The sequence below is a fragment of the Oncorhynchus nerka genome, linkage group LG2, assembly GCF_034236695.1.
Source record: "Oncorhynchus nerka isolate Pitt River linkage group LG2, Oner_Uvic_2.0, whole genome shotgun sequence".
In the NCBI taxonomy this organism is placed as follows: Eukaryota; Metazoa; Chordata; class Actinopteri; order Salmoniformes; family Salmonidae; genus Oncorhynchus; species Oncorhynchus nerka.
In genome coordinates, this window is record NC_088397.1 from 62338373 (window position 1) to 62354788 (window position 16416).

Genomic DNA, 16416 nt, shown 5'->3' on the forward strand with positions numbered 1-16416 from the left:
TTGGCGGATGACAGGAGAACGCTACCTGCCCGAATGCATAGTGCCAACTGTAAAGTTTGGCGGTGGAGGAATAATGGTCTTTTATTATGTCTTTGTTTTAGTATGGTCAGGGCGTGAGTTGGGTGGGTTGTCTATGTTAGTTTTTTCTATGTTTTGGGATTTCTGTGTTTGGCCTAGTATGGTTCTCAATCAGAGGCAGCTGTTTATCGTTGTCCCTGATTGAGAACCATATTTAGGTAGCCTGGTTTCACTTTTGAGTTGTGGGTGATTATTTTTCATGTTAGTGTTTGTTACCACACGGGACCGTTTCGTTTGTTTCACTTGGTTATTTTGTATTTGTGTAGTGTTCAGTTTGTCTTATTAAAATGGACACATACCATGCTGCAAATTGATCCGACCTTTCTTACTCCTCATCAGAGGAAGACGACGAACGTTACACTGGGGCTGTTTTTCATGGTTCGGGCTAGGCCCCTAGTTCCAGTGAAGGGAAATCTTAACGCTACAGCATACAATGACATTCTAAACAATTCTGTGCTTCCAACTTTGTGGCAACAGTTTGGGGAAGGCCCTTTCCTGTTTCAGCATGACAATGCCTCCATGCAAAAAGCAAGGTCCATTCACAAATGATTTGTCAAGAGTGGTGTGGAAGAACTTGACTGGCCTGCACAGAGCCCTGACCTCAACCCCATCAAACACCTTTGCGATGAATTGGAGCCAGGCCTAATTGCATCAGTGCCCGACCTCACTAATGCTCTTGTGGCTGAATGGAATCAAGTCTCCGCAGCAATGTTCCAACATCTAGTGGAAAGCCTTCCCAGAAGAGTGGAGGCTGTTATAGCAACAGAGGGGGGACCACCTCCATATTAATGCCCATGATTTTGGAATGAGATGTTCGACGAGCAGATGTCCAAATACTTTTGGTCATGTAGTGAACCTTTTAAGACTTTTTCTGGTGCATGTTGTTTTAATTTTTTTCTTTGTATTATCTTTTACCAGATCTAATGTGTTATATTGTGTTAACATTTCTACAAACGTCAAAGTGTTTCCTTTCAAATGATATCAAGAATATGCATATCCTTGCTTCAGGTCCTGAGCTAAATTGAAAAGAAAGAGTCTAAGACCCCTTTTCCATCTGTTTGACCAGAAATCAAAGCCTTTGCTTAGTCCTAATCATTAGAATGGAAAATGGTTGAAAAATGTATATGCCTTAATTTCTCAAAAAACATAGACTCTTAGCTTTGATTTGACACCCAATTTGACATGCTCCTATAAACTTCACATGTTGGTGCTGATGGGTCCTTTTACATGGAAATGCCAGTAAGCAATATCACATCATGATATAAAGCAAGGCGTCTTATCAACATCAGCTAAATTTAAATCAGTCAAAAATGGCATTGTCTCTTCCTAATGCAATGTGGACATTCCTCAATGGTAGGCTAAAATTGGGAATTTAGAATTGTGTTATTTGTTATAGAACCCTGTTATAATGTCTGATGATGTCATATTATTGAGTCTATCTTTAAATTCACTATAATTTCTTAAATAATATCAATGTAAAGGATAAGACATGTTCAAACATGCAAATGATTTTGTTCTCTAATTCAAATGGACTTGGATCTATTCCTACAGGCATCAGTAATGAGGCAGAGTTGAGTGGTACTGAAGATCACAGCTTACAGTGTAGGGTGAGAGACAGATACTATGACCAACAAAAGACACTGAGTATACCAAACATTAGGAACACATTCCTAATATTGAGTTGCACCCCCCCTTTTGCCCCCATTCTTGATACACACAGGAAACTGTTGAGTGTGAAAATCCCCAACAGCATTGCAGTTCTTGACACAAACAAGTGCACCTGGCACCTACTACCATACCCCGTTCATAGGCACTTCCATTTTATGTCTTGCCCATTCACCCTCTGAATGGCACATATACACAATCCATGTCTCAATTGTCTAAAGGGTTAAATATCCTTATTTAACCTGTCTTCTCCCCCTCATCTACAGTGATTAATGTGGATTTAACAAGCGACATCAATAGGGGATCAGAGCTTTGACCTGGATTTACCTGGTCAGTCTATTTCATGGAAAGAGCAGGTGTTCCTTATGTTTTGTACACTCAGTGTATATCCCCAGGATATACAATGATGCTGAAGCTAGATCAAAAATGGCTTTATTGGCACACATTGCTCCCACCCACACACAAGTATGCAAGTATGCTGCATGCACAAACACAAACACACAATGCTTATCTTTCTTTCGTGACACACTAACTATGAATAGTAGCAAGAAAGATGTTGACAACAAAGTGCCCTCTGTTGTTGTGTATCTCATTCACACCAGGGAGTGAAGTCTACCCTCAGGGAAATCCTCAACAGAAGATAAAGACTTGGCCCACTGGTCACAGATGTCAATCAGTTCTAAGTCTAGTTTTGATTGACATTTGGTTGAGTTATCAACTGTCCCGAATTCAACGTGAAGAAAAAAATGGCACCATGCATTGGATTTAGGTGAGTGTGTTTTTAAATGATCTGGAATCAATGTATTGTTTTCTTATAATACTGGCATGGCATATAGCAGACGCTCTTCAGACCGCCTTGCAGTATGTTCCGCGTAGAATCATCATCAATCAACTCTCCGTCGTCTACAGCGTGTAAAAAACAACATCACATTGTGGCTGACCGCACAGACTGCGGGGTTGCGTGCGTGAGGAGGAATCGCACTACAGAAGATACACGGACGATTTCGTGCTTTACCAGCGTGTGTGTGTGTGGGATGCCTGAGCTGAGAAAGCATCTGAATTCCTCCAGCGTGAAGCTCTCACAACCACTCAGATCCTGTTACGCTCAGCCGCGTAAACCTGCTACCCAGGGGAGACGCTGACACGCAAAGCAACGAAGAAAACAACATTCTCACGTACTGTATCTAAACAAACACACTCGTTTGCATTATATCCCCATATTTTCAAACCTGCTCTCGGTAACCGTTTGTCATCGAGCTGAAGTATGTGGCTGCCTGTATCTCAGCATCGCTTCAGTGTCCGTGTTTTCAGGACAGGACAGGACTGGGAGAGAGCGAGAGATGAAAAAGGGGAAAGCTCCTCCATCTCTCTATTCCTCCATCCCCTTACCTGAACCCAACGTCTTATGTCGCTCTCCCTTTTTTCGAGGTCAACAACAACTACAGAATCATCACCTTATTTCTCTCTTACCTTCCGGCTTGTTTTCGGCAGCCATTTCCCCTCCGCGCGCCTCATCCCTCCTCCTCCACCTCCTCCTCGCGACCTGGGGGGGACCACGCGCGTGCACGACGAGGACAACTCAAGGAGGGGGGCGGGGCGCAATGGGCGAGCCCGCTCAACACAGCTACTCTATTGGTTAGAAGCGTGATGATTGACAGCGGGGCTCCTCGGTGATGCCTCGTGAACTCGCAGAATCCATATTGCTCTGAGTCCATCATACCAGTTTTGTATCTAGCTAACTTTGTCTCCGCCCCCAATCCCTCTCTCTCTCTCTCTCTCTCTCTCTCTCTCTCTCTCTCTCTCTCTCTCTCTCTCTCTCTCTCTCAGCCACAGAGGCGATGTGAGGAGACACAACCAAATTCCGCCATCAGTACACATCTGCCAAAGCTCTCTGATAGCCAACTGACTATGATTGCAGGTCGTTGTTGTAAATGGGTTCACAATGACTTACAAGGCCAACTCAAACATAAGTATTTATGTAAACAACACGCAGTTTCTTCCTTTTTAGTGGTCTAGGCCTAGTCTGGATACCAGTATTTTTAGATAACATTCCACTCCTTGCCTCTCCTGTTATTTGGGAAATAGATGAATAGAGAAGGAAACCAGGCTAGTCCAGGCCTATTTCACTACAACTGATTCTATTCAGGAAATAAAGTGAAATTCAATTAATTAATTAATTTTCATTATTTACAGAGACACATGATTGCTTCATTCTAATTCCAAGCCCAGGTCGATAGCAAGGTCCTAATCGGTCTTTAACCTTGCATCTCTCTCAGGTCTTTCTGTGAGATGGTTGTATTAGCCTATGACCTATCAAGCAATCAGGAGCCAATTCATGAATAAATAACCTGTTCAATTAAAAAACAGATTAATGAACATACATCATTGTTTTGGTTCATGTAAGCCTACAAGGGTAATTGGTTTAAATATTTCCACGCCAGGGGCCAGATCTGAATTGCAAGGCCTAAACTGTCATCATTAACGGCAGCCGTTACTGGTAATGATCACCCCATGCCCTGCAGCACTCACTGCCATCAAACACAGTGCGGCAACGCGACCTTTAAACGTTGCGTAAAGGTGTGTCATAGAATCATAAAGGAAAATGAGAAATATAAAACGTTCCCACAAGGCAACCACTAAATGCAAATCACGAAAGGAACAGGAAGAAGCCTGGCTCAAACGAATAGCTTAAGTAACCCTATCTAGGTAGAGCTGTTGTGCCCTCTTTCTATGTAAATGCCTCTGTCAAAGGGTTTATGGCATTTGATGTAGTGCTTTTTGTCACATGGTAAACTCAAGCCTGCCCTGTCAGTCCCTTTCTATCACTACATAGGCTACGTTAGAAGTTTCAGGACCATGGACAGCACACACTTTCACCTTGATATACTGTTTTCAATGACAGGATGTCTGCAGCCCGCCTGGCCACACAGCGGCGCTAGTGCAGACACGAACAGACCAATGAGCACACAGAACACTGGTATGGGAGGGTAAGGAGGAGGGGCCGAACCAGCGCAAAGATGGCGGCGTCCTTAGACGATGAATTAGAGTTGGATAACCAAGACTATTATTCTCTTCTCAACGTCAGGAAAGAGGTAAGGTGTTTGTGTATTTACATAATGTGCTCGTTTAAACCTTTTATCCCACTGTATCGGTAATGTTCAACACGGATTCGATTGGGCATCGCGTTCGGCGAGACAGTTGATGACATTCGCCCGGTCGGTCCATCACTCCCATCACATCGACTCGAGGGATGCTGCAAGACAGACATAGCTGTCAGACGTAGCTACCTGTCAATATTGTTTCTTGAGACGACAACAAAGGCAGTAGTGGAATAATATTATTAGTTAACTGTTTTGTAAGCTGAATTGATAAGATGTGACACTCGTTGTTAGGAGCCTAGATTTCCATTGCGATTAACGTTACGGCATTTAGCTAGACAGTGTAAACAGGGCCAACGGGCATTGGCTCTCGTTTACTCATTTGTCACTGCTGGTGATACATGGTTCTTCGGAGGTGTGTATGTCCCCTGGTGCACGGATAAATAACCTGTCGTTTCTTTTCTTTATATAGTTTTAATGTCCCATGCAGTGAAATGCCTTTCTTGCAAACTCAAAACCCAACGTTGCAATAATCAATAACAATGTATTACTATAAAAAACACATGAGAAATAAGAATAAGAAATATGAAATAGACATTAAAGTAAGTAAGCATACTATATACATGAAATATTTTTTTAAATCTGATCCAATATCATATGTACATGTGCAGGGATACTGGAGTGATGGAGGTGGATATATATAGGGGTAAGGTGACAGGGATACTGGAGTGATGGAGGTAGATATGTATAGGGGTAAGGTGACAGGGATACTGGAGTGATGGAGGTAGATATGTATAGGGGTAAGGTGACAGGGATACTGGAGTGATGGAGGTAGATATGTATAGGGGTAAGGTAACAGGGATACTGGAGTGATGGAGGTAGATATGTATAGGTGTAAGGTGACAGGGATACTGGGGTGATGGAGGTAGATATGTATAGGGGTAAGGTGACAGGGATACTAGAGTGATAGAGGTAGATATGTATAGGGGTAAGGTGACAGGGATACTGGAGTGATGGAGGTAGATATGTATAGGGGTAAGGGGACAGGGATACTAGAGTGATAGAGGTAGATATGTATAGAGGTAAGGTGACAGGGATACTGGAGTGATGGAGGTAGATATGTATAGGGGTAAGGTGACAGGGATACTAGAGTGATAGAGGTAGATATGTATAGGGGTAAGGTGACAGGGATACTAGAGTGATAGAGGTAGATATATATAGGGGTAAGGTGACAGGGATACTGGAGTGATGGAGGTAGATATGTACAGGGGTAAGGTGACAGGGATACTAGAGTGATAGAGGTAGATATGTACAGGGGTAAGGTGACAGGGATACTGGAGTGATGGAGGTAGTTATGTATAGGGGTAAGGTGACAGGGATACTGGAGTGATGGAGGTAGTTATGTATAGAGGTAAGGAGACCAGGAAACAGAATATATGATAAACAGAGAAGCAGCAGCTTGTATGTGAGTGGGTGTGGGGGTGTGTAGAGTCAGTTTAAATGTATGTGCATATTATGTGTGAGTGAACAAATTATGGAGTGTTTTGGAATGACAGTGTGTGCATTGAGACAGTGCAGAGATTGAAATGAAAGGTCAATAAATATACAGGTAAACTCCGATAGTCCGTGTTGCTATTTATCAGTCATATTGCTTGGCAATAAAAGCTGTTCAAGAGCCTATTGGTGTCTTACTTGATGCACCGGTACCTCTTGCCATGCGGCAGCAGAGTAAATAGTCTATGGCTTGGGTGGTTGGAGTATGCATGCACTAGGCTATGTCTGCAGAAATTTATATTGTAATCTTTCTCTCTCTGTCCCCTCTCTACCCTCCCCAGGCCACTCAGGATGAGCTGAAGGCTTCCTATAGGAGGTTGTGTATGCTCTACCACCCAGACAAACACAGAGACCCAGAGCTGAAGAGCCAGGCTGAGCAGCTATTTAACCAGGTGCACCAGGCCTATGAGGGTAAGCAGTGCGTTCCCTGTCACTGATTCTTCTTGACAAGCTGCGTGTCGTTTAATTGGACTGTTAAATGAGAGTATAAACCTCTCATTTTTTCACTCCCTTGTCTCTGTCCAGTGTTGAGTGATCCTCAGTCCAGGGCCATCTATGACATATTTGGGAAGAAAGGCCTGGAGGTGGAGGGCTGGGAGGTATGTTCAGCACATGTGTGTGTCAGGGTTTCTGTTAGCTGGTAATATTTTGTATTTTGGTATTTTATTAGGATCCCCATTAGCTGTTGCGAAAGCAGCAGCTACTCCTCCTGGGTCCACACAAAACATGAAACATAATACAGAACATTAATAGACAAGAACAGACCAAGGACAGAACTACATCAATTTTAAAGAAGGCACACATAGTCTACATGTCAATACATATATACAAACAATCTAAGTCAAATAGGGGAGAGGCGTTGTGCCTTGAGGGGTTGCTTTATATGTTTTCTGGAACTAGGTTTGCTATTAATTTGAGTAATATGAGATAGACGGGAGTTCCATGCAATAATGGCTTATATAATACTGTATGCTTTCTTGAATTTGTTCTGCATTTGGGGACTGTGAAAAGACCCCTGGTGGCATGTTTGGTGTGGTAAGTGTGTGTGTCAGAGCTGAGTGTAAGTTGACTATGCAAACAATTTTGGATGTTCAATACATTTATGTTTCTTCTAAAAAGAAGCCGGCTTTTGTCGGAACGAACATTCGGAAGTAGCCTACTGCTGTGTACGCATTGCTGCAAAACTATAATGTGAAGAAATAATACTTGATCAACGTTTTAAGATAAACGTTGCATCAGCCTCAATGCTTTTTAAAGTTATTTTGATGTACTGGTTGTATGAATTTGGGATTTGTCATTCCACAACTGTCCCAGAGTCTATTGGGAATAGGCTATTTATTTCTCGCACAGAACAACAAGCTGACCAATAGAATAGGTCAACGTTTCTACTAAGGGGGATAGTAGATTGACAGGCAAGTGATCTTGCTGTTCCTTTTTCCTTTCATCTTGTTGGCTGAGGAAAAGTAAATGTGGACAGTTATTCTAACATCTTCAAAGTGTGCATCAGAATTCAGTAAGAAGGACACACACCATTGCATCCTCTGAGTTGCATGTTCTGTTAAGAGGAATTACCATAATCTAAATGTGATCTCTGTCATTCTGAGCACCGGGGATGGACGCCATAACCAGGTTACACACCCAATGCATATGGGTCAAAATGTCCGCTAAACTAAAATGCTGTCCGTCGAATGTCCGGTGCCACATTTTAAGTACACACACATTACTACTTAAGTAGTAATGCCACAATAGTAACTGAGATGATAACTGAGGAGCGTGTGTGCGTGCATGTGTTCATGTGTGTGGAGATTGTGGAGAGGAAGAGGACCCCAGTAGAGATCCGTGAGGAGTATGAGCGGCTGCAGCGAGAGAGAGAGGATAGGAGGCTACAGCAGAGGACCAACCCCAAGGTACATACACACGCTTCTTCCCTGAGCCTCTTACAGAAATATCCACGGCAGGGTGATATCTACAGACTTTCTCCGTGTGAAGTTTACTATCAGAACACTATGTTTTGTGTTCTCATGTCTCTGTGTGTTCAGGGTACCATTAGCGTGGGAATAGATGCCACAGACCTGTTTGATCGCTATGATGAGGACTTTGAGGAGATGCCAGGAGGAGGATTCCCTCACATCGAGATCAACAGGATGCACATCTCCCAGTCTATTGAGGTACACACACCCGTACACGTGGTCCGATTCCTTGTTGGTCACACACAGACACACACACTAGCTAAAAAGGTCCATTGTGATACATTAACGTGTGTTATGCTTATGTGTTTCCCATGTGTTTACCTGTGTATGTGGGTGTAGGCTCCGTTGACTAACTCTGACACTGCAATGCTGTCTGGCTCTCTCTCCACACACAACGGCAACGGAGGAGGCAACATCAACATGACTGTCCGCCGTGTCACCTCTGCCAAGGGCTGGGGAGAGGTCCACACACACACACATTTTATCTCCCTTGTTTCTGAGAGAACACAGGAAGGATATTGACTGACGTGTCTGTGTTTCACTCTCTGTCTGCTTGTGATTTTCTCTCTGTATGTGTGTAGTTGGAGTTTGGTGCAGGGGACATACTGGGACCTCTGTTTGGGATGAAGGTGTTCCGTAACCTGACTCCACGATGGTGAGTGGCCAATCGAGCCGAGAGGATATGGCCCTCTTTACACTACAACAATTGTAATGCTAGTCATCTCCCTCTCTCTGTTTGTTAGTTTCCTGACGGCTCAGTGTGGTATGCAGTTCTCTCCCCGTGGCGTGCGTCCCAGCTGTTCTTTAATGACAGCTCGTCACCTAGACCAGAACACGATGGGTTACCTGCAGTGGCGATGGGGACCCCACAGCTCTATGACCACTAGTGTGGTCCGAGACACCAAGACCAGCCACTTCACCCTGGCACTGCAGGTACACCACATACACACACACACAGACACACACAGACACAGCCACACACAGACACAGCCACACACAGACACAGACACACACACACACACACACACACACACACACAGTAGCACACACACATGAGCATGCAGACACACACACACAAATGCACCCACACAGACACACACACACACACCTGTGCAATTGGGAATATGTTGAGGTGGGTTTTAGGGCTGGTAGGATGACCAACTATGTTCTTCTGTGCCCTCACTCGTCACCTCTAACTGAGTGTCCCTCACTCCTCACCTTGTTTCCTCTCCCCCTCTAGCTGGGTGTCCCTCACACCTCACCTTGTTTCCTCCCCCTCTAGCTGGGTGTCCCTCACACCTCACCTTGTTTACTCTCCCCCTCTAGCTGGGTGTCCCTCACACCTCACCTTGTTTCCTCCCCCTCTAGCTGAGTGTCCCTCACTCCTCACCTTGTTTCCTCTCCCCCTCTAGCTGGGTGTCCCTCACACCTCACCTTGTTTCCTCCCCCTCTAGCTGGGTGACCCTCACACCTCACCTTGTTTCCTCCCCCTCTAGCTGAGTGTCCCTCACTCCTCACCTTGTTTACTCTCCCCCTCTAGCTGGGTGTCCCTCACACCTCACCTTGTTTCTTCCCCCTCTAGCTGTGTCCCTCACTCCTCACCTTGTTTACTCTCCCCCTCTAGCTGGGTGTCCCTCACACCTCACCTTGTTTCCTCCCCCTCTAGCTGGGTGTCCCTCACACCTCACCTTGTTTCCTCTCCCCCTCTAGCTGGGTGTCCCTCACACCTCACCTTGTTTCCTCCCCCTCTAGCTGGGTGTCCCTCACACCTCACCTTGTTTCCTCTCCCCCTCTAGCTGGGTGTACCTCACACCTCACCTTGTTTACTCTCCCCCTCTAGCTGGGTGTCCTTCACACCTCACCTTGTTTACTCTCCCCCTCTAGCTGGGTGTCCCTCACACCTCACCTTGTTTACTCTCCCCCTCTAGCTGGGTGTACCTCACACCTCACCTTGTTTCCTCTCCCCCTCTAGCTGGGTGTCCCTCACACCTCACCTTGTTTACTCTCCCCCTCTAGCTGGGTGTACCTCACACCTCACCTTGTTTACTCTCCCCCTCTAGCTGGGTGTACCTCACTCCTATCTGATGATGAGTTACCAGTACAAGTTCCAGGATGAGGACCAGACCAAGGTCAAGGGATCGATCAAGTACGTACACACCCTATTATACTACTCAGTTTATACACTGCCACCCAATCCCCCCCTTCCACAGAATATGTAGATATTGGACTATAAATTGTGCCTTCCTTTATTATACTTATGCTAAAATGTTTATTCTATTCTACTGAGCCATTTACTTTCTGTTCATATTCTTATCTTTTATTATTTCTTATTGTTGTTACATTGTGGAGAAGGAACCTGGAATAACCATTTGGTTGGATGATGTATACCATGCGTATCCCGTACTAATAAAACGTGAAACTACATGTGAATAGGTAAGGTGGGAGTCTGGCCCTTATTGGTGTTGTGGTGTGTGTGTTTATGTGTGTCAGGACTGGTTGGTTTGGTACAGTGGTGGAGTATGGAGCAGAGAGGAAGATCAGTCGGCACAGTGTCCTGGCTGCTACTGTCAGTGTCGGAGTGCCACAGGGAGTCACCCTCAAAATCAGGTATTACAACACAAATACAGTCTGTGTAATCCAGTGTGTATGTGCAACGTGTAATACAGTTTAGTACAGTGTATGTGCTGTGTGTGCATGCGTTTGTGCATGCATGTGTGTGTGCATGAGTGGCATGTCTATCTGTGTTTTGGCTACTAAATATTTAGCTCAGGGGGTTTACCCCAAAATCAGGTGATAGTATTATAACTTTTCATAGTACAGTATGTACTGTAACTTGTTTCCTTCTCTCCCTAGGTTGGCTCGTGCCAATCAGACCTATCTATTCCCAGTCCACCTGACAGACCAGCTGCTGCCCAGTGCAGTGTTCTACGCCACTGTGGGGCCTCTACTAGTCTACATGGCCATACACAGACTGGTCATTATACCATACACATGCTCCCAGAAACAACAGTGAGCTTCTCTCTCTCTCTCTCACTCACTCACTCACTCACTCACTCACTCACTCACTCACACACTCACTCACTCACTCACTCACTCACTCACTCACTCACTCACTCACACACTCACTCACACACACTCAAATTTACTTGGCAGTAGTTATTAGACCCAGGAAAATTCTCACATCTTGTTCTGTCTGTCCCTGCCTGTCTCTGTCTGTCCCTGTCTGTCTGTCTGTCTCTGTTTGTCCCTGCTTGTCTCTGTCTGTCCCTGTCTGTCTGTCCTTGTCTGTCTGTCCCTGTCTGTCCCTGTCTGTCTGTCTGTCCTTGTCTGTCCCTGTCTGTCCTTGTCTGTCCCTGTGTGTCCTTGTCTGTCCCTGCCAGTCCCTGCCTGTCTGTCTCTGCCTCTGTCTGTCGTTGTCTGTCTGTCCCTGTCTGTCCGTGTGTCTGTGTCTCTGTCTTTCACTGTCTGTCTGCATGGCTGTCCCTACCTGTCTCTGTCTCACCCTGTCTGTCCCTGCCTTTCTCTGCCTGTCCCTACCTGTCTCTCTCACCCTGTCTGTCCCTGTCTGTCCTTGTTTGTCTGTTCCTGTCTTTCTCTGTCTGTCTGTCTGTCTCTTTCTGTCTCTGTCTGTCTCTTTCTGTCTCTGTCTGTCCCTGTTTGTCCCTGTTTGTCCCTGTCTGTCTACCTGTCCCTGTCTGTCATTGTCTGTCCCTATCTGTCCCTGCCTGTTCCTGTCTGTCCCTACCTGTCTCTCTCACCCTGTCTGTCTGTCTGTCTGTCTGTCTGTCTGTCTGTCTGTCTGTCTGTCTGTCTGTCTGTCTCTGTCTGTCCCTGTTTGTCCCTGTTTGTCCCTGTCTGTCTACCTGTCCCTGTCTGTCCCTGTCTGTCCCGGTATGTCTCGGCCTGTCCCTGTCTGTCCCTGCCTGTCCCTGCCTGTCCCTGTCTGTCCCTGCCTGTCCCGGTATGTCTCGGCCTGTCCCTGTTTGACCCTTTCTGTCCTTGTCTGTCCAACAGAGATCTGGAGCTACAGAGGAAGAGCTCAGAAGTAGACATGGTCAAGAAGAAACAAGAGGCGGAGTCAGCCGTGAGGAACATCCATACATACTACACACAAATCAAATCAAATTGTATTTGGCGCATTTGACTAATACAATAGGTGTAGACCTGACAATGAAATGCTAACTGACGAGCCCCTAACCAGCTTAAAAAAAAAAAAATGGATAAGAATAAGAAATCAAAAGTAACAAGTAATTAAAGAGCATCAGTGAAATCATAATAGCGAGACTGTGTACAGGGGGGTACCGGTACTGTTAGTTGAGGTAATATAGGTAGAGTTATTAAAGTGACTATGATAACAGAGAGTGGTGTAAAAAGAGGGGGCAATACAAAAACATTTTTTACCTTAATTTAACTAGGCAAGTCAGTTAAGAACAAATTCTTATTTACAATAACGGCCTAGGAACAGTGGGTTAACTGCCTTGTTATGGGGCAGAACGACAGATTTTTACTTTGTCCGCTCGGGGATTTGATCTTGCAACCTTTCGGTTACTAGTCCAACGCTCTAACCACTAGGCTACCTGCCGCCCCAATTAGTCAGGGTAGCCATTTGATTAACTGTTCAAGAGTCTTATGGCTAGGGGATAGAAGCTGTTAAGAAGCCTTTTTGACCTAGACTTGGCGCTACGGTACCGCTTGCCATGGGGTAGCAGAGGGAACAGTCTATGACTAGGGTGGCTGGAGTCTTTGACTGTTAGGGCCTTCCTCTGACACCGCCTGGTATAGAGGTCCTGGATGGCAGGAAGCTTGGCCCCAGTGATGTACTGGGCATACGCACTACCTTCTGTAGTGCCTTGCGGTTGGAGGCCGAGCAGTTGCCATAACAGGCAGTGATGCAACCAGTCAGGATGCTCTCGATGGTGCAACTGTAGAAACTTTTGAGGATTTGAGGACCCATGCCAAATCTATTCATTCTCCTGAGGGAGAATAGGTTTTGTTGTGCCCTCTTCACGACTGTCTTGTTGTGCTTGGACAGTGTTAGTTTGTTGGTGATGTGGACACCAAGGAACTTGGCTCTCAACCTGCTCCACTGCAGCCCTGTCGATGAGAATGGGGGCGTGCTCGGTCCTCTTTTTCTTGGAGTCCACAATCATCTCCTTTATCTTGATCACGTTGAGGGAGAGGTTGTTGTCCTGGCACCACACGGCCAGGTCTCTGACCACCTCCTAGGCTGTCTTGTCGTTGTCTGTGATCAGGCCTACCACTGTTGTGTTTTCAGCAAACTTAATGATGGAGTTGGAGTCATGTCTGGCCGTGCAGTTATGAGTGAACAGGGAGTACAGGAGGGGACTGAGCACGCACCCCTGAGGGGCCACTGTGTTGAGGATCAGCGTGGCGGATGTGTTGGTACCTACCCTTACCACCTGGGGGCGTCCCGTCAGGAAGTCCAGGATCCATTTGCCAGTTGATCAGCGCATGCACGCAGTACACATCCTGGTATTTCGTCTGGCCCTGCGGCCTTGTGAATTTTGACCTGTTCTAAGAACTTACTCACATCGGTTACGGAGAACGTAATCACAGTCTTCAAGAACAGCTTGTGCTCTCATGCATGTGTTAGTGTTATTTGCCTCGAAGCGAGTATAGAAATAGTTTAGTTCGTCTGGTAGGCTCGTGTCACTGGGCAGCTCTCGGCTGTGCTTCCCTTTGAAGTCTGTATTGGTTTGCAAGCCCTGCCACAGTCAGAACCGGTGGAGTACGATTCGATCTTAGTCCTGTATTGACGCTTCGCCTTTTTAATGGTTCGTCGGAGGGCATAGCGGGATTTCTTATAAGCTTCGAGTCCAGCTCCTTGAAGCGGCAGCTCTACACTTTAGCTCAGTGCGGATGTTGCCTGTAATCCATGGATTCTGGTTGGGGTATGTTCGTACGGTCACTGTGGGGACGACGTAATCGATGCCCTTATTGATGAAGCCAGTGATTGATGTGGTGTACGCCTCAATGTCATTGGAGGAATCCCGGAACATATTCCAGTCTGTGCTGGTAATACAGTCCTGTAGTTTAGCATCTGCTTCATCTGACCACTTTTTTATAGACCGAGTCACTGGTGCTTCCTGCTTTAATTTTTGCTTGTAAGCAGGAATCAGGAGGATATAATTATGGTCAGATTTGCCAAATGGAGGTCGAGGGAGAGCTTTGTATGCGTCTCTGTGTGTGGAGTAAAGGTTGTTCAGAGTTTTTTTAATCATGTAGTTACATATTTAACATGCTGATAGAAATTTGGTAAACCAAATTTAAGTTTCCCTGCATTAAAGTCCTGGCTACTAGGAGCGCCGCCTCTGGGTGGGCGTTTTCTTGTTTGCTAATGGTGGAATAAAGCTCATTCAATGCTGTCTTACTGTGGTGGTAGGTAAACAACAGACACACAGCATATTTACTTTATGCTCATTGATGATCATTGAATGTTCAACCCTTTTCTCTTTCTTTCTTTCTTTCTTTCTTTGTTTCTCCCTGACAGGTTCTGCTGATGCAGGAGTCTGTGAGGAGAATCATCGAGGGAGAGGAGTCTAAGATGGGTGAGTAAGGACACTCACACGTATGCACGCCCACAAACGCTCTTGACCTATGTCTTGACTCAACACTGTTTATTCTGTGCGCTGTCTTTTCAATAATTCTGACTCAGCTGTGTGTGTGTGTGTCCCTCCTCCTGTTCCAGGTCTGATCATCCTGAATGCGTGGTATGGAAAGTTTGTGACAGACAACAGCGCGCGCCAAGAGAGAGCTCAGGTTATAGATGTTACTGTCCCCCTGCAGTGTCTGGTCAAGGACTCCAAACTCATACTCACAGAGGCATCAAAGGTAAGGGTGTGTGTGTGGGTGGAGGGTGGAATTTTTATATTTACATTTACATTTAAGTCATTTAGCAGACGCTCTTATCCAGAGCGACTTACGACCTGTGTGTGTGTAACCAGCGCCCCCCCGTCTCTCCTTATATATATAAAGGCGGGGTTGCCAGGTTTCTATGACCCGTGTGTAGGAGAGGATAAGAGTCTGAAGCTGCTGTATCAGTTCAGGGGGGTGATGCACCAAGTCCTCTCAGCAGACACTGAGGCTCTACGGATACCCAAGCAGTGTAAGTATACAACCACAACACAACCACTGTATAACCACTATTCTACTCTAACCACAACCATATCATAACCTGTTTACAACCAAAAATGCTCAACTCCATTACATTGAAATTGCAGATTAATTACAAAAGTACTACACTAAGCTAAATATTCCCTGTATTCCTCAGCTCACAGAATCGATGCTGAGGCGTAGGAACCCTCTGTTATGGGAGCAACAAGGGGCAAGTGGAGACAGACAGACAGGCAGGCAGACAGACAGACAGACAGACAGACAGACAGACAGACAGACAGACAGACAGACAGACAGACAGACAGACAGATACAGACAGACAGACAGACAGATACAGACAGACAGATACAGACAGACAGACAGACAGACAGATACAGACAGACAGACAGACAGATACAGACAGGCAGACAGACAGACAGACAGACAGATACAGACAGGCAGACAGACAGACAGACAGATACAGACAGACAGACAGATACAGACAGGCAGACAGACAGACAGATACAGACAGACAGATACAGACAGGCAGACAGACAGATACAGACAGACAGACAGATACAGACAGACAGATACAGACAGACAGGCAGACAGACAGACAGACAGACAGGCAGACAGACAGATACAGACAGGCAGACAAACAGACAGGTAGACAAACAGGCAGACAGACAGATACAGGCAGACAGACAGACAGACAGGCAGACAGACAGACAGACAGACAGATACAGACAGGCAGACAGACAGACAGACAGGCAGACAGATACAGACAGGCAGACAGACAGACAGACAGATACAGACAGGCAGGCAGACAGACAGACAGACAGACAGACAGACAGACAGACAGACAGACAGACAGACAGACAGACAGACAGACAGACAGACAGATACAGACAGGCAGACAGACAGACAGACAGACAGAC

The 16416-nt window shown here is 45.8% G+C and overlaps 2 protein-coding genes across 2 annotated transcripts in view; one reads left to right on the plus strand and one right to left on the minus strand.

The window, feature by feature from the left end:
* The window catches only part of LOC115139198 (calmodulin-binding transcription activator 1-like), a 136996-nt gene extending 133758 nt beyond the window's left edge, over positions 1-3238 (minus strand). Inside the window, 1 exon segment of the mRNA XM_065021748.1 lies at positions 3214-3238. Within this exon segment, the coding sequence (XP_064877820.1) occupies positions 3214-3238 (25 nt within the window).
* A 1400-nt stretch (positions 3239-4638) lies between these two features.
* Positions 4639-15758, plus strand: dnajc11b (DnaJ (Hsp40) homolog, subfamily C, member 11b). The gene is given in 17 exon segments (XM_029687360.2): positions 4639-4722; positions 4725-4835; positions 6677-6806; positions 6921-6994; positions 8201-8302; positions 8435-8563; positions 8705-8827; positions 8947-9020; positions 9109-9298; positions 10426-10511; positions 10856-10972; positions 11219-11374; positions 12380-12449; positions 14877-14934; positions 15075-15217; positions 15362-15491; positions 15657-15758. Coding segments are annotated over 17 exon segments (1803 nt in total). The 3' UTR covers positions 15683-15758.
* The last annotated feature ends 658 nt before the right edge of the window (positions 15759-16416 follow it).